The following is a 25320-nucleotide window of genomic DNA, read 5'->3' as shown; positions in this document are numbered from 1 at the left end:
TTCTTCTTTGTGGCTCCATCCTCAGCATTCTCCTACCGATGTACCCCATGTCCTTTCTCTGCACATGTCCAAACCTAATTTCTAAACCTTTCCATCCTCGTCACTACCAATGAAAACCTCAACATCTTCAGCTTTGCTACCTCCAGCTCCACCTCCTCTGTTTTACTCAATGCCACTGTCTTTAAACCATACAACATGGCAGGTCTCACCACAGTCCTATAAGAGTTCACTCTTGCAGATACCCTTCTATCACAAATCATTCCTGCCACTCTTCTTCACCCACTCCACCCTGTCTGCACTCTTTCCTAACTTCTCTAACACACCTCCATTAATTTACACTGTTGACCCCAAGTACCTAAACTCCTCCACCTTCTCCACCTCTTCTCCCTGCAACCGCACCACTCCACTACCTCTCATTCACACACATGTACTCTGTCTTACTCCAACTGACTTTTATTCCCCTTCTCTCTAGCGCTCTTTTGAACCTGCTCAATACTCTTACCACAAATCACAATATCATCCGCAAACATCATAGTCCAGGGAGACTCCTGTCTGACCTCATCCATCAACCTGTCCATCACCACTGCAAACAAGAAAGGGCTCAGAGCCGATCCTTGATGCAACCCACCTTAAACCAGGCTGTCATTCATACTGAACACTTCACTGCTGTCACACTGTCCTCATACATGTCCTGCACCACTCTAACATACTTCTCTGATACATCAGACTTCCTCATACAATACCACAACTCCTCTCTTGGCACCCTGTCAAACGTGTTACCTAAATCTACAAACACACAATGCAACTCCTTTTGACCTTCTTTATACTTCTTTATTAACATTCTAAAAGCAAATGATGCATCTGTGGTGCTCTTCCTCGACATAAAACCATACTGGTCCTCACAGATGGTCACCTCTTCTCTCAGCCTGGCTTCCACTACGCTTTCCTATTACTTCATGGTGGGACTGATAAACTTTATTTCCCTGTATTTACTGCAGGTTCACATCTCCCTTATTCTTAAAAACCGGTATCAGCACACTCCTTCTCCATTCCTCAAGCATCCTCTCACCTTCCAAAATCTTGTTTACTATCTTGTTAAAAACTCCACTTCCATCTCTCCTAAACATCTCCATGCTTCTAGCGGCATGTCATCTGGTCCTACTGACTTTCTACTCTTCATCCTCTTAATCGCTGCTCTCACTTCCTCCTTACTAATCCTATACACTTCCTGCTTCACCATCTCCACCTCATCCACTCTTCTCTCTCTCTCTCTCTCTCTCTCTCTCTCTCTCTCTCTCTCTCTCTCTCTCATTTTCCTCATTCATCAGCTGCTCAAAATACTCCCTCCACCTTCTCAACACACTCTCCTCACTAGTCAAAACCATCTCCATCCTTTATTGCTCTAACTTGCAGCACATCCTTCCCAGCTCGGTCCATCTGCCTGGCTGAACAGTACAAATCCTTTTCTTCTTTCTTATTCAAATTCAAATCCTTGATTGCAGTTGTTGCTGCTAAGGGTCAGTTAGAATAGAATAGCCTTTTTATGTCACATATACATTACAGAACAATGAAATTTGTTCTTTGCATATCTAAGCTTGCTCAGAAGCTGGGGACAGAGTGCTGGGTCAGCCATATCAAATTTTTGCAAAGGGACATGTACTTTTGGATTTTGTTAATTCCTCAATAATAAACTTCTTTTAAAAACTGCATGTTGTATTCACTTGTGTTATCTTTTACAAATAGTTAAATTAGTTTGATGATCTGAAACATTAATGGGTGAAACAAGTGTGACAAACATGCAAAAAAATAAGAAATCAGGAATGGGGCAAACACATTCACACCACTGTATATTAGAAGAGCAGATGATATTTAATTTTTATATTCATACGCTATTAAAAGTAAATGGCATTATTTACCAATATCTGGTAATATAACTGTGCTAACTATGATAGTGGGTGAAATTTTAATATCCAAGTCCTCTATTCCATCACTTTTTTCTCCACACCAGAGATGGGACATGAAGTACAACAAATACTTTGTTACTCTACTCAAGTAGATTTATTTGTTATCACTATTTATTTTTAACCTTTTACTTTCACACATTTATCTATACATTCTACTTCTTACATTTTCAAACCAGGCTCGTTACTTTACTTTTAATTCATTTGGTGACAAAGTCAATATTTTTTCTTCTGGGTGCCATTTTCAGCCCATCAACCTACCATCAAGCTTTTTCAATCTACCACGTGTATAATTTCCTGGTTTTCACAAACCACATATGTAGATGTAGTTTACAAAGCTAACAACAAGTAAGGCAGACGGAAACAAGAGTTATGGGGCTAACGTGGAAGACAAAAGGGGTCAGCGATGTAAACATGACTGAGAACAGAGACATTCCCAGTCACCTTATCATCATCTTTTCACTGCTTGTGTTCTATATGGTGGATGTTCAGCCTGGATACATTCATTAGGGAACAACATTTGGATTTTTTTTATATTATTATTAATATATTAATATGATGTGAGGTAGTAGTAATTGCTACTTTTTACTTAAGTACATGTCAGAGCCCAAACTTCTTTACTTTATCTTGAGTGAAAAAGTGTAGTCAATACTTCAACTTTTACCAGAGTCATTTAAATAGGTCTGTAGGGATTAGTAATTAACCCTTATATAGATATTATAATTAGGTTTCCACACAATTTTTCCTTCCATGGTTTTCAACGGTATTTCAAAACTTTGATGGGAAAATCATTCACAAAATTTAATTGTTTCCTCTTTACATAAATCTCATCCTTCCCGTGAAAAGGGAGAACAGTGCATTCATTTTGTTTCTATTTCATTTCCACTGAAAAACATAAAATGTAACATATAATAAATATATAAATTATACATATGACTATGAATGGAATATATGTCACTGTTAATGTCAGCCTTTATTCATAGTGACAGGCAATTCAGCCTCACCATTGATTTCTGTCCTGTTGCCCAAATTATCATGTGCTGGTTTTATTATGCCCTTTATAGATTTAAAAAATGTTAGTCAGGGCCATCTGTATGGAGTGTGTAAGTGCATTTCTGTCATGGTGATGAATTAGGGTATTGCAAATATTTTGACAGTATTTATCTGGATCATTGACTCACATTTATTTTTCACATGTGAAATTATTGTTGTTTTAAAGATTTTCACACAGATCTGTCAACTTGACTACTTAGTCAACATGATCATTGCAGGCAGAACACCTAGACAAGATTTTAACATAATTACAGATATTTCCAAATTATTTTGTTAAAAATTTACAGTTTCGAAAAGCTGGGGTGGCAAAATATGTTTTAGGCAGAACACACTCTTTTGGTTAAAACTTGCCATTACTGCTTATTTGCCAGAAGTCAGTTCTGATGCATTTTCCAAAGGCTCACATTTCTAAGAACAAATTGACTGGCTTCAGTAGCCCACCACTTTGGCTCTCTTAACTCTTTAACTCTTTAAAGCATCCTGCATCTTAATGAATTCTCGAAGCGAGAAAATTTGCAAAAATAAAGCATCCATAAAATAAAAACAGAGGCCATCACATTTAGCCATCAAGGATAAAATTTATTCATATTTTATCGTAGAGTTGTTTTCGCCTTTACAGACACATATTTTATGCTACTTTATACAAAATAGAGTCTCTATTTTAAGAACGCTAAAAACAATAATAAAAAAAAGATTACAGGAATTTTAAACAGTATGCTTATCTAGACTGTTACAAAAGGAGCCTACCTACCTATTAGGCTATAGCAAAATATCGAAACCCCAAATTACCTTAAAATTTAATTCCCCTACAAGAAACTTAAGCCAAAGCATAAGATAAGCAATTGTTTAAAATTTCTTTTGAAAAACAGTCTGTTGTTTTATTTTAATCAATATTAATAGACAGTGTTGCACAATGTGGCTTCATCTTCAAATGACAAAAATCTGTACATGTGACTTCCAGGGAATATATTTGGAATTTCTCTACAGTTGCTATAATATAATGTTATAAGTAAAATTACAGATGACAAATTTATACAGTTGTTAGGTAGTTGATTCATCACAGTGGCAGTATCAGAACACAATACCATAGGTACACATAGACATGTTTGTCTGTTGGCAATGGATTTCATATCGGCATTAAAATTAACAGTACAAAAATGTATACTCATTTTATATTTTGTACATAAAATACCGTAACCCACTATCCACACTAATTAAGTGGTCCATGATTCTATGAAGCTATGAATTTCCATAAAAACCATTTAAAGGGAAACACTAAATAGGCATTAGGTACAAATATTGTTGAAATAGCACTAATGTTTGAAGCATCCTGTAAGGACTCAGGCAGTATTAGCGATTAGGTAAAGAATAATCCCTATAAAATCTCATGGCATTAGTATAAACAACTTTTGGCACTCAAATTAATGGCCACGTTTATTTTCACTAAAATCCTGAGCTTTTCATTAGATTTTGGTTGACAAAACATAAAGTAAACGAGAATTGTGTATACTATATGAAAAAAATCTATCATGACCTTGGAGTCAGAAAATTGCCTTTAAACACTCTATTCTTTAGTTTGTCATATCAGCATTTGTACAGAAATAGTTCTCAGAGAGAGCGAGAGAGAGAGAGAGAGAGAGAGAGAGAGAGAGAGAGAGAGAAGAAAGAGGGGCAACAAAAAGCAGGGTCAGGCAAAAACTAAAAGAATAGTGAAAGCAGGCTTCCCACATGACATGGAGCTTAATTATCAAAAAGGAAGATATAGCACATTAGGCACATCAAACACATCTTCATTCCTTTTACCGCCCTCAGAATGGATCGTCTTCCAATCAAGACATCAGTTTCTCAAGAGGAAAGAGCAGAGATGACAGCAAATGAATGAAGATGCTCATTAGTGACAATAACAGCATTAGCAGGGAGGAGTATCACCCAGTTGAAGGGAAAATAGCTGGATTTGATGTACATTTATGATGTTTACTTATTTTTTTCAAAGTAGCTTTTTTCCCCCCACCTGATACTTAGGTGTGAAATTACACCTCCCTTTGCTGACATGCATGTGATAAGATTACCATTAGAGTACTTAGCATAACTAAGCAATTTACATGGAGTCTGGTCAGTATATTTGTCTTTTTCTCTAAGCAGATTTACTTTTTCCATATAATAATAATGCTAAAAATTAAAATGCAGATCTAATAGAATAAGCCAAATAAAAAGACAAAGGGGCCAGGATGGCCCCATTAACTTGTGTTTTTTCCATGTTTAATATTTTTATCATTAATTGTATTTATGTTTACCTTTAACAAAGCTTCTCCTTAAATCCAATTCATTTATGACAAGAGGATTGTTTCCCGGAGTAACTGGGTTTTAGGATTATTTGTAAACACTCTAGAGAGTGTTGTATGAAAACAAGTATTTGCCAGAGTCTAGCACAATATGCAAAGCTCTTCACTCCTCAAACGTTAAGCCATATTGAACCACATAGGAGGCATGCCAGTGGTGAATAAGAAGAACTTTATATGTACATGGCCAATCAATTCATATAATAGTGCTCTCATTCAGTAGCTCACTGTATTCCACTTTACATATTTACCAATGCTGCACAGTTGCCTACACAGCTAAGCATCATTCCTCTCTGCTCCTCTTTTTCTATTCCTCTCTCGCTCTCACACTTTTGGATTTCCAATATCCCTGCAGATTTCATGTCACACATCATTGGATTTTACACAATCATTTTAATGTTTGAACATTTCACCCTGCAATGCTTATATAACCACCTAAAATTTTGTTTCAGAGAAGCTGGGTTGTTGTGTTCTAGAAATACTGTTATAATAAAAATTAATTTAGTGAAATTGGATTAATTTTTATTTATTTTTTTGCTCTGTATGTTTGCCAAAACTGGATGTCTACTTGACATTCAGAAGCTAAAATCTTTCAGAGGCTGTATACCATTGCTAGTGGATGAAATGCATGTCTGTCTGGCTGTGAAGATCAAGTTTTTAAGCCATGTCGAGTATGCTTGAGGCCTCTGGTAGACAAGTCAAAGCTGCCCACCAGCAGTTTCAGTAGTTTGCCCCTAACTGGGATATCTGGCCTGAAAGCCAATGTTTCCATGGTATCCTTGCCTACCACTGTGAAAGCTCCTAACTGTCGCTATGGTAAAAACAGCACAGCTGAGCGAATCCTGACCTGCAAAAATGTTTGTCAAAAGTGGACTTGCTGGGTAAACCATGGACACTCAACCTGCACCATGAAGGGACACAGAATCCACAGTATTTGTTCCAACTATGTACCACAACACTCAACCTGACTGAATGAGTTCCAGTCTTTGTTTCTGGTAAAATCAGTTTGTGTGGAGCAGGGCTGGAACTAATCCCTGTAGACACTGAGCTCCTCAGTGGACTGAGTTAAGTACCAGATAGGTTAAGCACATGTAAAGTCATTTAAGACCAAGCTCCTATGCTCTACCTGAGACAAGATATATGACTGAGTTGGATCATTCACTCAGCTCAGAGGACCAAATAAATCTCTTATTCAAATAGTGATGAGAAACAGGTCCGTGTCAGTCTGCCAGACACACAGTCAGTTGAGGAACTCAGCCGAGAGGCTCCTGGTGCAGCGAGCGGAACGGAACTTAAGTTCATTGTAACACTGCACGAAGCTGTGATAGATGAAAGTAATGGGCAGTGCCAGCAGCACTATTCCACTAACCACACAAAGGCCTCCTAGCACACGCCCTGGCACGGTGATGGGGTACATGTCTCCATAGCCGACAGTCGTCATGGAGATAATAACCCACCAGCAGGCGGCAGGGATGCTGGCATACTCCTCATTGCTGGACTTCAGGTCAAGCCCATGCTCAAGCAGCTGGGCCAGGGCCCCAAAGATGGCCATGGCCACGCAGATAAACACCAGTAGCATGACCATCTCACGGTAACAACGGCGCAGTGTTAGGCCCAGTGTCTGCAGGCCCAGGAAGTGGCGAGCAAGCTTGATCACCCAGAAGATGCGCATCATACGCAGCACGCGCAGTGTCACGCCGGCCCGCTGCAGCTGCGAGTTCTCTCCAGTCAGGACTGTCATGGTCACGGAGATGTAGTAAGGGGTTATGGCCAGCAGGTCAATGATATTCAAAGGACGGCGTACAAACTCACACTTGTCACGTGACACAAGGAAACGCACGATGCACTCTGCTGTGAACCACCCAATGCACACCGCCTCGATGATCCTAAGCAGATGCACAATTATGTGAGAGAAAATTGAGAGAGACATTAATAGAGAGGAAGTCATTGAATCAGCATGCATTTACAATATCAAGTGACTAATCTAAATGAAGCACTAAGCAGGGTCTATGTAAGTAAATTCCAATTATAGCCATCCAATTAAGAATCAGATGCCTCTTTGGTACAGTAGATAAATGACTGGATCAGAGTATAATCATGATTATCTGTTTGCCTACCTGCACACTAAATAACCATTTACTAATCTTTAATTAGCATAGACATTATACACAAGATAAACAAACAAGTTCACTAGGCTGTGAAATTGAGCTAATATTACCTTGTGTAGAATGTGCCACGATGTTAGTCATGCAAGTGTTAAACATGCTCAAAGACCTAGGAAATTTTTTTTACCTAATCATGCCATTTTATTACAAGAGGTTTAGTGTATGTGCATTATATCTAAATGGATAACACTGATTTAGGAAATTTCATTTGTAATACAAAGCATTTCAGGGCCATATTGATCAAATATGTCAAGTATAAAATGACACTGATTTCTATTTTGTAAATACATTAAGGCATGTTAAAGTACTGCTAGGTCTTAAAGTGTTAAGCATTACAAAAAAAAAGAGTAAAAAACACATTTCCAGTTCAGAGCCCAGGCAATTAGAACCAATTTTTTTTTTGCCACTTTTGGCATCACTGTTTCTCAATGAGATGTGTTTTGTTTTTATAATCAGGACAATGCTGGGCAATCTGAAAAGGAGTTAACAGACACATGATAACATGAGATTTAATATACGGCTGAAGCATATTTCTAGTGATGTTTGATACTTGAAATGAACATCTTATTAGAGACGTTTCACATCCACTTGAAAGATCCTGTAGGAAAATAAATCCTCTACACAAATGGTATTTCTTATGTAGATTTTCTTTTTAAAGCTAAATTGCAAAGGGTAGCATATTTAAGCAGGGAAATCTTTATGACAAGTGGTGTGAAACTAATGGTGTCAAAATGACAACATGTCCATATATAAATAATTCTTACTGTGCAAGCAATGAACTGGAATAAAAACATATTTTTACAAAGGGAACAGATCCATTAACATTTTGTATCATGTATGGATGACATTGTTTGGTGGCTTGAATGACAAACCTGACATCTCACCTAAACAGACCTTTCTCACACATTCTCTCTCTCTCTCTCTCTCTCTCTCTCTCTCTTACACACATACTCACTCATTCACTTACTCTAACATACACACACACACACACACACACACACACACACACACACACAGACATAGAAAAGCCTGGACGCTCCGCAGGTACCAGCACCTTCAGAACAGTCCACGTGGCAATATAGATATAGGACAGACACATGCAGAGGTTAAAAGGACAGGAAAAAAACAACTCCAGAAAATGTGAAGGTAATTGTACTTATCAGTTAATTTCACCATTAATATAAATTTTAATATGTTAAAAATCGCTTAAGTTTTACTACACATTTAACAGTACAACAAGATAAGCCCACTTCACAAATGAATTGTTCTTAATTGTTAGATAAATAACTACTTTTTTTTACAAAATCTTTTCCAATATTTCATTCACATCTACACTGTCAGAATCACGCATTACTGAGTTAAAGTTATATAATGTACAAACAGTGTAAAAGTCATAACAGTGGTCCTTGAGAGGCAATTATATATCCCAGTGTCTGAATCTCCCTGAGTCTCCCCTTTCCCCAAGAGTGTATAATGATTATGTAATTCCAGATGCATAGTGCAAAAGTTAATTAAATACTAAGTATTCCGTTTTCATGGCCTATGTTTAATGTAACGCGCAACAGCATATTGGACAGGGGCAATTATGATTGAATGAATGTCTTTGCTCAGTAAACAGTCTGATCATTTTTGCCATACATACGTTGTGTTTATTTAGTTTCATTACACTTGAAAATTAGTCCTGTTTTCAAGTGCAGTGACATGCCAATTATGAAACAACGCATGGTTTTATAATGTTTGCTCGGACAATGCAAAAGGAATATGATCTAATTTTAATAGCAAGCGTATATAAAATTCAGAAGTTCATTCGTCCTTGAGGATTTGGATATGTCGATTATTTTATGTTTCATGATCGAAGACAAAAGACGAACATTTATGAACTGTAACAAACCACTAGACAAAACACAAATTTGGCTTGGACACATGAAGTACTGTCTTTGTCAGAAATCATGCACATGATCAGCAATAAGAGGACCACTTCAAACGTGCTTTGACAATTTCTCAGCAGTGCATCGTGCATGAAAGGAACTAGGAATAAGAAAAGGAATAAGTACCCGGCCGGATGGTCTATAGACTCTGTGTACCTGTGCTCCTCCACCGTGTTACTTTCGGCCGTTTTCCAGTCGGGCAGAGTGCTCGCGCACAGGAGCACCATTGACACAATGACAAAAAGGACGGAGACGGAAGCGAGAATCTGCGCGGCCACGGAGGACGCGGGTTCCTCGAAGGTCCTGCGCATGCTCTCGAGCCACTTGGCGTCCTTTACGCGGCCCGCGCCTCGCCGCCTCTGCTGCTCTTGCTCCTTTTTTTCATCTCGGTCCTCGACGCGGCGCTCCTCCTCGCTGAAGTGTGTGCATGTGTCGGACATGCGATCGTCCAGGCGACGCTGGCAGCACATTTCCAGGTGTGAGCTTTCCAAGCCCCAGTAGATCATCTCGTTGTAGAAGGAGAGCTCGCACATGCGTGGCACCAGGCGCAGTTTGCCGTGCTTCACGTAGAGCATGAGGAAGCCGAAAGCTTCAGCGTGGCGATCGAAGAAGAACTCGTTGCGCTCCCGATCGTAGTCGTCGCACACTTCGAGCACCTCTCGCTCAGACGCGCAGCTGTGCAGGCGGCTCACTCTCCTCAGAGGGAAGTCCTTCAGCACATCCATGGGAAAAGCGTACCGCGTGCCGCCCACGTTTAAGATGCAAACGCTTTGGCCAAACTTCATCCTCGGGAGCGTTCAGCGAGCACGCGAGAGAAAAGTGCCAATCTTGGCGAGCTGCTGGCAGATGGAGAAACTCCGTAGCTGCGCGTTAGTCTCAGAGCACATGGTTTGGCCGTCTTCAAGTGAAGCACTAAAACTCTAAAGACCCCGATGCAGTCTCCGTGGATATCGGGCTCGGAGAGAAAACTTGAAGACGCGATCGCCGACGCGGAGGAAAGTGCGGAGGCGCGCACCGTTACGCGCGCACAGCCTCTCACCGAGGTGTCACCGTGCCGCTGTCAAAGCGAGAAAAGGAGGAGTGATGTCAGGCGCGCACACACACACACACACACACACACACACACACACACACACACAAACGTGTACGCAGATATTTAAAGACGTGCGTGCATTCACACGTTCACGCGAGCGCGCGTTCTTGGTATCCTCAAGAATGGCGATAAACTACAAATGGGTTGAGTACATTAGCTTGTGTTACACTGCGTCAATCTCACTATACATTGATAACGCATATGCACACCTGTACAAAGCCAAACCGGTTAAAAACAAAACGTTTTAGAGATCTGGAGCAGATTTGGAGGCGTAAACAGCAACACGGCTAGAGGGCGCCTCCTCTCTGTGTTCCTTCATTGCTTCAGATGTAATAGCTTTTTTTGCCCAGTCTTCACACCTACACTTTGACCCAACTATAGATAAAAGTGCTTTTGTTTAGCAATGTGCAGCTCTTACTAAATTTACAGCCACGACTGCAAACCTTCTTTATATATATATATATATATATATATATATATATATATATATATATATATATATATATATCAAGTCGCTGTCTCCCTGATATATATATATTAGAGAAAAAAATTAGAGAACAATTTATAAACAATTGAACAATTCTGAAATAATGTCATCTTCACTGCTCAACAGTTGAAGGAGTTTTTGTCCTGTCTATACCATGCTACCAGAACACCTTTTCCACAAAATAACTAAGGCATTAAAAAAAACATTATTTTGCAGAAAACACACTGATCAAAATTAGAGAAGAACAATGACTGTAACATGGAAAAACATTACAACAAAATTTTCTGAAGGTTACAACAGTCAGCAATTAGTAGGAAGTGTACAGGCCTCTGCCAGCCACAGGACAGCCACAGGACAGCACTAGTCTCTCACACTGCTCTGGTGTGATTTTGGTCCACTCTTCTTCCAGTCTCCTCCACAGTTCGGTGACTGTAGTGGGTTTCTTGGCCATAACTTTGTCACCAAGGATTTTCCAGAGGTTCTCTATTGGGTTGAGATCAGGACTCTGGGCAGGCCATGTCATTATTTCATTGTTTTCAGTTTCAAGGAACTGTTTACCCGTTTTGCTGTGTGACATGGAGCGTTGTCCTGCATGAACACTGTGGGCTGATTGGGTGATGAACGCAGGGAAGGAACCATATGTTGTTGAAGAAGGTTCTGATAAACATTTGCATTCACTCTGCCATGTAGCTGTATAAGAGGCCCAACTCCTGCTGCAGAAAACATGCCCCAAACCATGACACTTCCTCCTCCACTTTTCACTGACTTCTTTACACACTTTGGGTTTAATCTTTCTCCTGTTTGTCGCCGAACATAATGTTTCCCATCGGACCCAAATAAATTAAACTTGCTTTCATCACTAAAGTGAACTTTGGACCAGTTCTCCTCTGTCCACACAACATGCTCCTCAGCAAAGCTTAGTCTAGCCTTTTGATTCTTTCTGCTAATGAGAGGTTTGGTCACTGCAGAGTGGCTTTCAGTCCAAATGCTCTTAAACGTCGAGACACTGTATGACGAGACAGATCCTTACCCTGTTCATCGCTGAACTGGTGAGCAATTCCAGCTGCAGTGTGGAAACGATTGCCCATTGAGATCCTCTGCAGTATCCTGTCCTCTCTTTTATTTGTCTTCCGTGGACGACCAGCCTTCTTGGCGGACTTGAATGAGTTTGTGATGTTGTAAAGATTCAATATTCTTGAAATCACAGATTTCCAACTTGTCTTGCTATGGCTGATAGGGTCATCCCTTTGGCCTTCATCTGGACAACCTGCTGCCGGAGGCTTTCAGTCACTTTGGAACGGCCCACCATCTTGCAGAGTCAGTGAAACTGGAAGTTAGGCTGACAGTTAAATAGGGGTTGACAGATAATCAAGGAAATTAGCACCAGGTACCAGATTAACACCAATAACTGGGAGGTATCTGAAAGTGTTCTCTAATTTTGATCAGTGTGTTTTCTGCAAAATAATGGGTTTTTTTTAAATGCCTTAGTTATTTTGTGGAAAAGGTGTTCTGGTAGCATGGTATAGACAGGACAAAAACTCCTTCAACTGTTGAGCAGTAAAGATGACATTATGTCAGAATTGTATATATATATAGTGACTTGTTAAAGATAGTGATATCCAGTGTAATTCAATGAACATGTCCTAGGCTGAAAATTGACTGGGTTAATTGGTTTACAATTATGTCTGAGGTGCTCAGGGTCAGTATTTACATAAATCCTACTTCAGTTATTTTGGGGGTTCTAAACAGGATATTGTAGCCTTTACATCCTTATTAGCTAGGCGTTGTATTCTACTCCACTGGAAGTTCAATAAGCATCCATCTTCATCTCAGTGACATGTAAAAACAATATATTTTATCAGACTCAAACGATTAAATATTCTGGTAAATGTAACTTTTTTTAAATTAACAAATGGCATTATTTTCGTGCCAAGTATGTCTCATAAATCCCTGCCCTCTATGTAGTTACTTTTGTGATTTTAATTGGGAAATTTGTCAAAAATAAATAAATAAATAAATGGTGCAAGTAAAAGTTAAGGAATGTAATAAATGCAGGGAATCCCCCGAATGTATAATTAACTGATGAGCTGATTCATTTACATTTTATTAAATGTTGTTTGTAGTTATAAAACATCCTTAAAGAAGGGAAAATGCTTAAAAAAATTAACTTAACTACTATGTACTGGACTAACAAACACTCATACATGCTCAAATAAACATACTCAATGAACCTTTTTGTACAAATAACTGCTGCTAAACAAAAAACATGTACAGTATTATAATTATTGCATGAACCCACATTAACACATTAACTGCACTGGTCATACACTTATTGTGTTGTATTTGTTTGCTATAAATGTTGTTTGGTAATGTTGTTATGGTAATATTCCCTGAACGATATTTGAAATATCCAATAAGCAAACTTCAGCTCATGCGTGGGGCATTTATTATCCACAGGCAAATAAAGAAATGTCATGTTTGTTAATCCCTTGATTAAACTGTTGAAATAAAAAGTTAATTATGAATGCTGAATTTGACTAAAAGGAATGCTGCTTCTGTATAACTATTTAAAATAAAATTCAGTGGAGTCGAACTCACTCAGCTGCTATCAAAGCACTTGAATTTGAATAAAATGCTTTTGGTTACCAAATTCCTTTCACTGTTAAACTTTTAATATAAACAAAATATTAGCAACATCTTAGGAATCTGCAAAGTCAAAATGGCTGCATGCAAAAAAATGCATATGAAATGTTTTTGTTTTGTGCACTAGTGATTTAGAGCTCAGTGGGTTACTTTGTTCAAGGATTCAATATGGCAGCTTGGTGATTCTGGGAGTTAAACTCATCACCCTTTACAAACAGTCACAACTGACACATTAAGCAACGTGTTTTTGCGGATGTAAGGATTTTATGAACCAGTATATGTACTCTACAGAAACATGGTCCATTCTTTTTCTATTACTTACTTGATCCACTTTTATACAGCGATCAGCAAAGCAATATTCTAGTACTGTTATTTCAATTAAATTTGACTTAAGGAAAAGTAAAAAGTAGCTTAATCAAAATTTACTGAGTCCTTTTTTATAACAGCGGGAGTGGAAGATTTTGGTGTAGTTAATGACAAGTTAATATAAATCTCAAACTAGTTGTTTTTAATTGAAGAAACACCTTTACAAATGAAAGTGCAATAACAACAACAACAAAAACCCAACAACTACAGTCCATGACTGAGTCTAATGTGAGCTATGCACAGCTATGACAAAATCTCTTCTAATGTCATCTATGATAATGGGAGAAATCGCAAATGTGGCCACCACCTGCCTAATATTGTGTTGGTCCACTCTTTTGCTGCCAAAATAGTCAAAGCTAATCGAGCATTAACAGCATTAACTGGATCGGACCACACAGTCCAGCCTTCGCTCCCCAGGTTCTTCAATGAGCCTTGGCTGCCAGTGTTATTCACTTAACCGATCATACTGTTATAATGTCATATTTTCATGCCTAATCAGTGTAAAATGTAATGTTCAAGCAAGAAGTTTCTTATGTTTTTTTAAATCTATGAACACACTCCGCTGAAATATCTAGACCTATTACAAAAATGTCCTTTTACTTGATCAGTGAACAGACGTGAAAGGAAACCGCTCTATGACAAAGTCCTCTGCCTAGGAAATATGTATCTGTAGTTGTGCTTGACACAGGGAAAATCAGTTGCTGAAAAGGTCGTGTACGTGGTCAGCAAGCCTGGTGCCATTAGCACTAATTAGACACATAATGGAAATCCATGAAGGCTCCCCGTGCCTTTAATTATCTTTTCACAGTGCCTAGTGCACCATGTCTTACTGCTGTCTCCCTTTAATGAGCCAAATCTCAATAAAAGCTCGTGCCAGAACACCAATTGCATGATAAAGCCAAGTGCTAATCATGGCTCTGTATGTCCAGTGTCATTCTCTCACAGCCCAGCAGTTAGACTTGACTAAAAAGGCAAGCTGTTTTCAGTCCCTACAAATTTGTATCATTGACCTGTAAATTAATGACTTGACAATCGAAGTTTGAAGTGAGATCAAAGGTCTGACCTTCTCCTCATCTTCTTCTATGAAGGCTGCTGAGGCTTTTAGTTTGGCATTATCATTAATCAGGTGCTAGTAGGAGCTAGTAGCTCACTGCATTTTTAATCAAATGTAGAATTTGTTTAGAAACAAAAGCCTGAACAACTGGGTGGTTAATGTGGACCGGGTGCCAAAGCACATTTGATAAGCTTCACAGTTATAAGATTAATCCTCAGTGGAGCAAGGTTTGCAAATATACAGGGTTGCATTTCACCCAGGCCAGGTGGGTCAGACTCTAGAATCATTGTTGATATGGTACATTATAAGGAAAAATAAGTTTGGGTTAAACATGGGTTTAATATATAATTAATTTAGACAAACTCAGGTATAAAATGAATAAATTGCTTTTCAAAATGAATTCTTCATTATTCTTCCCTTTTCCTTTTTTTTTAAAGCTTTTTTTGTAAAAGTTTGACCAAAAAGTTTTCTTGAACATAGCATTCATGTTTCTTGTTGCCAAGTCAGCAAGGATAAATACGAAAACTGCTCATTAAAAAGTCTCTAACACGTTTACAGTTCTCATTATTTTGCAGTTTTAGGTGTGCAGCCTAAATGAGGACAATTAAGAACATTTTCAGCTGGTTATTAACAGGAAGTGGGAGTGTCCAGGCACAGGAACGGAAAAGGAAGTCTCACCTGCAGTTCCACAGGCAGTCACTATTACAGAAAGATTAAAAAGTAAGAGGTTAAGGGGTGCTTTCTGTATAGAGACAAATAGTGTGTTAATTAGATGCAAATGTCAGTGTCTTTCTCACCAAAAGTCAATACTTGGTACCTGTTGTGTGAAATTGGTCACCATTCATCAACTACCCACACTGTCACACACTTTCTCTTTCTTTCTCTCTCTTTGACAGTACAGGTGGTATTGAGTTTGTGATTTAATTGAATTAACTTTATGAAAGCTTACATGAAAACCCCAAAGCACTACAATACTAATAAAGGAGGAATCTTGCTATGTATCTTGATCTTGCTATGTACTGTATGTGCATACCAGAGAACAAGAGAACATACTTGGAAAGGTCTGAGGTGGGAGACATGGTAAGGTCAGATAGATGTGTAAGATTCTGGGAAGCTTGAGACATACTGCTGCAGGGTTTATGACCTTGGAAATGGAGAATGGACCCATGAAATGAGGAGCAAGCTTCTTGCACATGGCCTTGAGGGGCAGGTCATGAGTAAAAGCTAGACCTTCAGGCCAATCCGATATTTAGGGGCAGGTCAGCATCTGTGATTGGCCCAACACTCGTAACTCTGGGAGTTTGGGTAGGGAAATGAAGTGACCCATGTTAGAGAACCTATCGCCCGGCGGAAAGGGGAAAACCGGTGACGAAATCCACCGCAATGTGCAACCAAGGGCGTCGTGGTATGGGAAGTGGATGAAGGAGACCTTCGGGGCACCCCTTGGGGTTTTTGTGTTGGTTACACATGGAGCAGGCATCAACGAATTCGCAAACATCCCTGCGGACGGATGGCCAATAAAAATGCTTCAGGAGCACGCCAAGGGACGAGAAGCATCTGGGTGACAAAAAAAGGGGAACTGTGACACCACTGGAGGACTTCAGACTGGAAATGTCTAGAGCCCTTAATAAAGCCCTTGTGGCGAGCAGCCCTCAGGGACAGGTTGGCCGACAGTGGCCCACTGGACCTTTTTCTCGATTCTCAGATTGAGTGTGCGGACGGTAACTGTGGCTGAGTTCCGAATGCACATGCTGGACATGTTCGTCAACCGAGTCCGAGAACATGAGGATGTCATCCAGGTATACGAACACGTAGTGATTAAGCATATCCCGAAGAACATCGTTTACTAGCACCTGGAAGACCGCTGGCACATTGGTAAGACCAAACGGCATGACTAAGTACTCGTAATGCAGGGTATTGAACGCTGTTTTCCACTTATCACCCTCCCGGATATGGAAAAGGTGGTAGGCATTACGGAGGTCCAGTTTGGAAAAGTTGATGGAGCCCTGGAGAAAGTCGAACGTGGAAAACATCAGAGGCAATGGGTACTGGTTCTTGACTGTTATGGCGTTTGACCCCCAATAATCGATGCAAGGACGGGGCTCTTGTCCTTCTTCTCCACAAAGAAAAACCCAGCGCCTGTTGGAGAGGAGGACATGCGGCTAATGCCAGCAGCAAGCGAGTCCTATATATTGGGTCATGGCCGCCTGTTTCGGGTGCTGAGAGATAATAGAGCCGGCCACAGGGAGGCATGGTTCCAGGCAGGAGATCAATGGTGCAATCGTAGGGCCGGTAAGGGGGCAAGGAAGAGATCCAGGTCTTGCTGAACACCACCCCAAGGTTGTGGTAGGCAGGAGGAATGGAACTGAGGTCGTGGGGAATCTCCGGAGAGCACGAGACTGGTATAGGGGAAGATGGAGTAAGGCAGTAAGATTGGCAATAGGTTCCCTATTCGAGTACCCGACCACTGGACCAGTCTAAGTGGGGGTTTAACCAAGGGAAAACCAAGCATGACCTGGACGTGAGGTAAAGAGATCACCAAGAAGGTGAGCCACTCCTGGAGTCGCTCACCGACGGTGACCAGAAGAGGCTTAGTTTGGCGAGTGGCCCTAGGGGGGGTCTAGGGGGTATCCTTTCAGGGCACTCCTGGAGGGATCTCGGAAATGCCTCAGTCTCCAGCCCCAGCTGGTGGGCAAGGTCTAGATCCATGAATTCAGCGTCCGCCCAAGAGTCCACAAAGGCTGCCAGCCGGGCGGTAGACCGAGCAAATGGGCGAGCAAAACGTTCTGAGCGACGTTCCTCTCTGTCAGTTGAATCAGTGTGGAAATCGGCAGCGTACTCGGCCACTGAACGCTCGCTCTGCGAAGAAGAGAGCAGCGAGCGTGCAGCATCCTGTCGAGGGGTGGATGAACCAATGGGTGGCAGAGACCTGGACCAGGGCGTTAAGGGTGGTCTAAAGATCAGGAGCATCTGCGGGACCATTAACTAGCCAGATTGTTCTGTGAGGGTTGGCTGGCAGAATAAAACAAGGTCAGGAGGGGTAGCACAGGCAGGAAAGATAGGATGTCCGAATACTTATGAGCACTAGGTCGCAGGACTCACGGGGTTAATGCTGAGCATCCGCATTGCTGGGAAGCGAAGCAAGGGGTGGATCCGAGGAAGGATATAAATTTCTAAACCAGTCCGATTTGAAGAGCCGGAGAACAAAGCAATAGAGGAAAACCAAGCCGAAATCGAGGGAAGGCAAAAGTCAGAGAAACCGGGACAGGCCTTATGTAAAAAACTATTTGTTTCCTAAACTTTCTAACTGGTAGTGCCACCCTTGGCAGCAACCACTGCAATCAAGTATTTGCGATAACTGTTAATAAGTCAGTAATAAAAAATAAAACAGTATGCAAACTTGATAAGACCCACTGCTCCTTTATGAGAAACATGTAACTGTTTTTACTTGGTTGTTTTAATAAATATGTAATTTGGGAAGTTTGTGTCTAAAGTAAAGTAAGAAATACTTTACAGAATCAATGCAAATATATCACTTTAGCACCTGTGGTGTAATTTGCAAAATTTGAATTTCATTTTAGGAAAGGCACACAGAGATGCATTTGCTATTAAATTTACAACCAAGTTTTTCTAATCAGCAGTTTTATTCTTATTGGATCAAGATTAGGTCTTAGTGTCAGGTGGTAGAGATGGTGACAGCTGCATCTTAAAATTATTTTTTTAACAATAGTAAACAAATCCAAAATGAGATGCAGAGTTAAAGTCAATAAACATGCAGAAAGTAGGTGATGTGCAAACAGAATTACTTGGGCAGGAGACCAAGACTTAAATCAGAAAGCAGAAATATCATATAAACGTTACCTTAAATGAATTACCAAGAATACGTTACCAAGAATAAAGAGAAGCAGAAGGCATGGTATAGCCAGGTGTGTGAAACTGTGTTTATATTTTGCACTAAGCTTTTGGAATGAAGTCCTTTATATTGTCAGTAATAGAGTCCAGTTAAATGCAATCAGAATTATATCGAGCGTAATTGTGTGAGACTTTACAATGTGGGTTTGCTGCATTTCTCAGTGGCCCTGTTTGTAGACTGCATAGAATTCTTGTAGTCAGCAGCCAATGTTTGTAGGTCTGCATTACATATAATGTACATATATACGGTTTTGAGGTGAGATTTAGTAATACAAAATGATAAAATGTCATTAAAATGGATTATATTACCATGTTGACCTCAATAGCATTTAAAGAGAATGTGAAAACATACATTTACTGATAAAATATTTTGTATAGAGCTGTCAACACATTAAAATATTTAATCGCAATTAATTGCATGATTGTCGAGTTAATTCATAATTAATCGCAACTTAATCACACATTTTTATCTGTTCTAAATGTACCTTAAATTAATACATTTAAAAATTTCCAATACTCTAATCAACATGGGCATGGACAAGTATGGATGCAAATGTTTATGTATAATTAGTAAAACCATATTCCACATAGAGCATTAAGACAAAATATTCTTGTAAATGTTATAAAGTAATTATGGTGTTTTAAATTGCATAAATCATCAGGACACCAAACCGAACTTTTACTATGTTTCTACATGGATGGTTTTACTTGCCGGATGTGCACATCATGACTGATTTCAGTGCTTAATTTTAGACTTGGCACATCAGTAAATGTTATCAACAAATGTTTAGTGATTAAAAATTATTTTTCGGTGGAGTATAAAAAGGACACCGTGAATAAATTTATGTTGCATTTAAGGTTTTAATTTCGCCTCTATTTATATTTAAATAAAAATGGTCAAATAAATGTTCAATAATCGCACACAAATAATGAGTACCTTTAAGTTTAATTTGCGTTAACGTTATTAACGCATGGATTTTGACAGCCCAAATTTTGTACATTTTACAGCCTTTAGTCAATGTTGTTTTGGACATTCAATCACAAGTTTTAATCAGCTGGATTTAATTTCTATTTACAGATCTGAACTGAGCTGTCAGGAACAAATAAAGCATGCAAAAATTACATTTTCATATTGTTTCTTGCAAATGACAATGCATGAAATAATTCATTATTATCACCAACATCTTGACTAATATATATATCTTATTGCCTTGTGCTCAAATAATAGCACTTCCTATTTACCCGTACTTTGTTCTTTTGAAAAATAAAAAGTATACATAATGTTTTTTGGTGAACTCTTATCACTGTCAGCTTGACTAACATGCCTATGCTTAGATTGAATTCTGCGTAATTATTAATCCTGTTTTTATAAAAGCATCTGCAAAAAAATATATAAAATAATATTTGTAATGCATTGATTTTAACAACATAAAAGTAGCCTTTGTTAGAACATGTCTTATGTTTGGACTTGTTTGTGTGGTTTTTGAAGTTTTTGCCTTCAGTTATTTGAGGTGTTTGGAAACTGTTGTCAAATAATAAAAATTGTCAAATAAACTGTTTATAATGTTCAAGCATTTTCAATCTAATGCAATTCCATACCAGTTGGAAATGCAAACCAGTAGTAAACTGCTGGGTTCACAGTCAGAAAAAAATACACAGTGTATATTATGAGGGCTAATATTTTAAGCTAGATTAAACACACATAAAGGGATAAAATGACCCATTGTTATAGAGAGAGAGTGCAGTCTGATATGATGAATGTAGTAAAAAGGACAAAGTGAACACCAGCCATTATTCTCTTCAGGCTTCAGGCAGATGAGTCATTTCAGAAATTGCTTTATCGATTGATAATAGGTATGAGCCTTTGTTCAGAATTTCCTTCACCTTCACCAGCCACGTTGATGAGTCTAATTCAGAGAGATCTTCACAAGAGAGCTAAGATTTGCGGATGTTTTCTGACCTTGGACAGTAAAATCCACAGCTATATTGTTCTCCTATATATTCCCAAAACATGTTTCATTCTGTGAGGAGTGTGACATAATAGTTGTCCAATGTGACCAATAGTGCATGCTGTTCCAGAAAAGCCATTTTAAAAGGTGACTGTGAGAGCTGACTGCAATGCATTCATAGACATAAGCGAGAAATTGTTGCATTTTGAAATTTGCATTTGCAAGCCTTGGAAAGTACGTTTGAATAATGGACTTCCATTTTGTTCATTTCTTTTCTCTCATTCTGTATGTTTCTGGGGAAAGTTGGGGCTTAATGCTGACTGGGTTTATGCTAGAAGTTTTCAGATCATTAGTGAAACTAATTCAGTCCATTTTAAATGTCTGTAATTAATAAACAATTTACTTAAGCAATTCATTATACACATACATACATACACGTGTATATATATATATATATATATATATATATATATATATATATATATATATATATATATATATATATATATATATAGGGAGGAGTACAGAAAAATGGAAATCATTCTTAGACTGCAATACAACAATCATTCGTTTTAGAAACTTTAACAATGGCTTCTGATGAATTCAGTACCAGAGCACCTGGCAAACCAGCTGCATGATATTATAGTTCTGATCTATTAACTGTGCTCATCTTTAGAAATAATTTAAAGACAGTGGATTCTACTTTTTGGACCACCTGACCCTTCAAAACAGTTTAAAGTTTAAACATAATCTTATTCTTTGAGTAGATTCAATACATTAAATGCATATCACCTTCTGAACATTAAGTTAGCTCATAGAATGTGCTCTGTCTAACAATTAATAGAAAGTAACATACTGGCAAGACATTTCTGCTTGCTTCCAGAAACACTAAATTGCATTAACAATTAATTCTCTTTTTATTCCTAGAGTAAACCTTTTGCTTTGAGTTACTATGTGGTAAAATGTTAATTATGAAATAAGATTTTAGCCATCGACCATGTCGTTATCAATTACTATCAACTACCATTAATAACTTTGAAATGTAACTGTCACTTGTCTCTTCTTAACATCATACCTATACCTTTACCACATGTATATGATCCCAATGTGATGTCTTTCTCTAGAAAGTCTCCTGTTTCAGTTGTATATTTTGTATTTATTTACCTGCTCTTTGGATCAATCTACTACAGTCTCTTTGTTCATTACCTGAGCCAATTTTACTCTTTTATTCATCTTCTTAAAGCACTTTATCTTTGTCATAATTGCAATAGATGCAGAGCCTTTTGGACATAATGCATGAATACCCCATAAGAGGGACCCTGGTTTAGCACAGCTGGCATATTCACATTTTTTTCACACACTCATGTTTAGGGCCAGGTTAACATAGTCAATTTACTGTCAGGGGCATGCCTTTTGCAGATGAGAAAAAAAAACAGAGAATGTGAAGTGTACCCAAGTGGACAAAAAAAAGAGTAAGGTCAGCATTGCCTATGCTTTCATTATGCTGTCATTTTGGTTGTAAACCTGGATACATTTCTAATGCTGAACAATTTATTTATACGTAACTTATTTGCATTTTCAATCTTTGTGTAAGTAAATTTTTTTTTAAGATTTTGAAAGTGAAATAAACGTAGTTGTTTTAATTTGTTTTAGCTTAGACTGATCTTGGCCCTTTCTGTGCTTGTAAACTTCATCTCTATTTCTGTAAGCAACAGTGGTGTGTATTGAATAACTTGGGAAAGGCAAGGCAATCTTTCAAAATTTATATATATATATATATATATATATATATATATATATATATATATATATATATATATATATATATATTTCAAAGGACTGTACAGGTTGATGTAACAAAACCTGTGATTTTTATTCACAGTCAACCCTAAGCAGAGAGCAGTGCAGAATCGTTCTTTTCAGCCTTTTTCCATTTTCATCCAAGAGTTGAGTTTTCAGGTGGATGTTGTGCAGCCCAGTGTGTCTCCAGAGTGTGTCTCTGGTTTTTCTGACCTTTAAATCTACCATTTTGATTTGACATCCTTTTCATATTCATGGTCACGGATTAGTGTAAAATGGTCAGTTTATCCAGGTAACATCTGGATAACAACTTTCAGAAGCAGTTGTCTGTCTGTTAATTTTAAAGTTTAATTTTTATATTATACTTGCACAGCTGCCAACTCAAATTCATTAAACCTAAATTAATCATGAGGGCATGTGAGCTGGTAAATAGCATTTTTTTATTATATACTAAATTTACATTTATATGCTAGAAATGTACAGTACCTCTTAAAAATTAATAATGTCCACAAAATTAATGATTATGAGACAGAGAAAGCTGTGGATATATACATTTCTGACTGCTCTGACACAAACACATATGACCTTGCATGCTCCAAACATCCGTCCGTCCGTCCGTCCGTCTGTCCATAAGCAATGTACAATATGCCGATGTCTGCTAATTAATCTATGACATTTACGATGTTATATAACGTTTTATTTGGCCCAAAAGCCATCTGGTTGATTGTGACTTTTGTCCTCATTTGTCTCTCACAAAAGAACACTTGTGAAAGCACAAAATTTTAAATGTAAAAAAAAAAATAAAATTTGCAAAGATGACAATTATGTGTGACCCATGTCTAATTTAGACAAACTCAACTTCCCGTGTTTCCATGCTAATTGACTAATTTTGATGAGACAAAATTAGACAGAAGAGCTCATTTGCAATCAGGAGATGAAGATGCACAGAATTATCGAGTTCTGAAGTGAGCAATGTGCCAATCCAAGTGGACTGAAGAATGTGTGGAGGAGGGATGGTAAGGGGTAAATGTAAGGTAAGAGTGGTAAAAAGGTAAAAAAAAAAAAAAGGACCAGGGATAGAATGTTTCTGCTTCTTTGGTTGAACTTGAAGAAAATAAGGAGGCTTAGAGAAATCTTGAGCATGTGTGTGGGCTGAATGCTAGGTTTTTAAGAGAAGTATGCCTTTCAGCCACTGCTGGGAATAAGTGATTTGACAATAGCTTACAAATTTTTGGCCTGATGATAACATGTAGCTGCCACTGCAATTCAAACAATATTCGAATGTATTTCTGTGAATACTATATATTATATACATATGCATGAATTTTATGTATGCAGTGTGATTATTCTGGCATTAAGATTAGTGTGTATAGTCTTTTAAACTGCATTATTATAGTCTGAAAAGAAGGTGTTTTGATCAGTAACAAATGCATGACTTTCTTTATATAACAGTTTAGATCAGAAATATTTTTACTGCACATATTCATGCATAATAACAGTCAGCATTACTGTAGTTTCCTGTTTACTTGGCATAATGTGACATCAGTTGATGTTTTACATAGGCACTGAGGTGCATTATGAACTTCTGTATGCTGGTCTGCTTTGATGTGTGGTGCATTCAGAAACCTTTTCATTTTAATATGTTGTTTACTCTGGTCTGGTTAAAATAAAATGAAGGCAGATTTTGAATTTATTACTAAAGATTGCAGGAAATTTCTCAGGCAGTTTAAAAAAGCTCAAGAGCATGGCTTTAGAACATGCTGTGTGTGGGTCAAATTAATTCCTAAGTGCAATGAGCACCATTTCTTCCCATTTTAGCTAGCTCTGTGTGTGGCAGTGCATATCTCTCACAGTGTGGATGACCACAGTAATCATCAGCAGGCCCACTGTTCTTTCAGAATGTCATCGCAGACTCAAAAAAGCAAAGATACCATCTGGCACAGCAAGTCACACTGCTGTCAAAGAAATTCACACGTGAAAGGTTTTGAAATGGCACTGATTTGATCATTTTCACATTTCAGGAGGTAAATAGAGGAACCTTAAATTGAGTTTAATGTCTGGAGATGACTCCTTTGATGACTCGCTCTATTCCCTCGCCTTTGTGCATGTGTTTGTGTATGCGTGTACATGTGAGCAGTAAAAAAGGAAAAGGTATTGAGTTATAAAAGGACATAGAGAGAAAACTAGGACTAGGGAACGAGAGGGCGTGGGTCCATCTGTCACTGTTATCCTTGGTTATGAGTCAGATTTCTTCCTGGTAAACATTAAGTATGCCAGTCTGTCTGTCTCCATCAAGTCTAAATGGCGGAGATAAGGCCTGTTGACTGGGCAGCTCAGGCATCCTGTTTATACTTGAACCATATGTCACATGCCTTATTTTCTACAGAGGAGATCTCTGGGAGTGCATTGTTATCATAGACTTACCCTGCATCAAATTGATTTGTACTGATGTATAGTTGACACATTGAAAAAGATAGTAATCTTGGATTATGAAAAGAACATTTGTTTTAGTCAGGGTCAAAAACTTATACCAGAAACACTCATTTACAGCAATACACCCTGTTTTAGCC

General features: G+C 38.4%; 1 protein-coding gene across 4 annotated transcripts; it reads right to left on the bottom strand.

The window, feature by feature from the left end:
- Nucleotides 1–3583: 3583 nt before the first annotated feature.
- LOC124378463 (potassium voltage-gated channel subfamily G member 3-like) lies at nt 3584–10761 on the bottom strand. 4 transcript variants are annotated; one of them, XM_046838172.1, is made up of 3 exons: nt 9603–10761; nt 7166–7239; nt 3584–7087 (listed from the first exon to the last, which is right to left on the bottom strand). In XM_046838172.1, the coding sequence occupies exons 1-3, from the start codon at nt 10229–10231 to the stop codon at nt 6594–6596; spliced, it is 1197 nt and encodes a 398-aa protein (XP_046694128.1). In that variant the 5' UTR covers nt 10232–10761; the 3' UTR covers nt 3584–6593. The 4 variants fall into 4 exon arrangements, with proteins under 4 accessions (XP_046694128.1, XP_046694127.1, XP_046694126.1 ...); XM_046838171.1 differs by having other exon boundaries at nt 9573–10760; XM_046838170.1 differs by having other exon boundaries at nt 3584–7239; nt 9603–10759.
- Nucleotides 10762–25320: the final 14559 nt, after the last annotated feature.

This window comes from Silurus meridionalis, chromosome 2, assembly GCF_014805685.1.
Source record: "Silurus meridionalis isolate SWU-2019-XX chromosome 2, ASM1480568v1, whole genome shotgun sequence".
NCBI lineage: Eukaryota > Metazoa > Chordata > Actinopteri > Siluriformes > Siluridae > Silurus > Silurus meridionalis.
This window is presented reverse-complemented; position numbering and strand designations above follow the sequence as displayed.

What these genes read in the sequence shown, in the direction of transcription:
- LOC124378463 (XM_046838168.1), bottom strand. Translation starts at nt 10,231, where the DNA reads ATGAAGTTTGGCCAAAGCGTTTGCATCTTAAACGTGGGCGGCACGCGG. An exon ending in TCTATAGACCATCCGGCCGG is followed by an intron (nt 7,240 to 9,572) that starts GTACTTATTCCT and finishes GCATCTGCTTAG; the next exon opens with GATCATCGAGGCGGTGTGCA.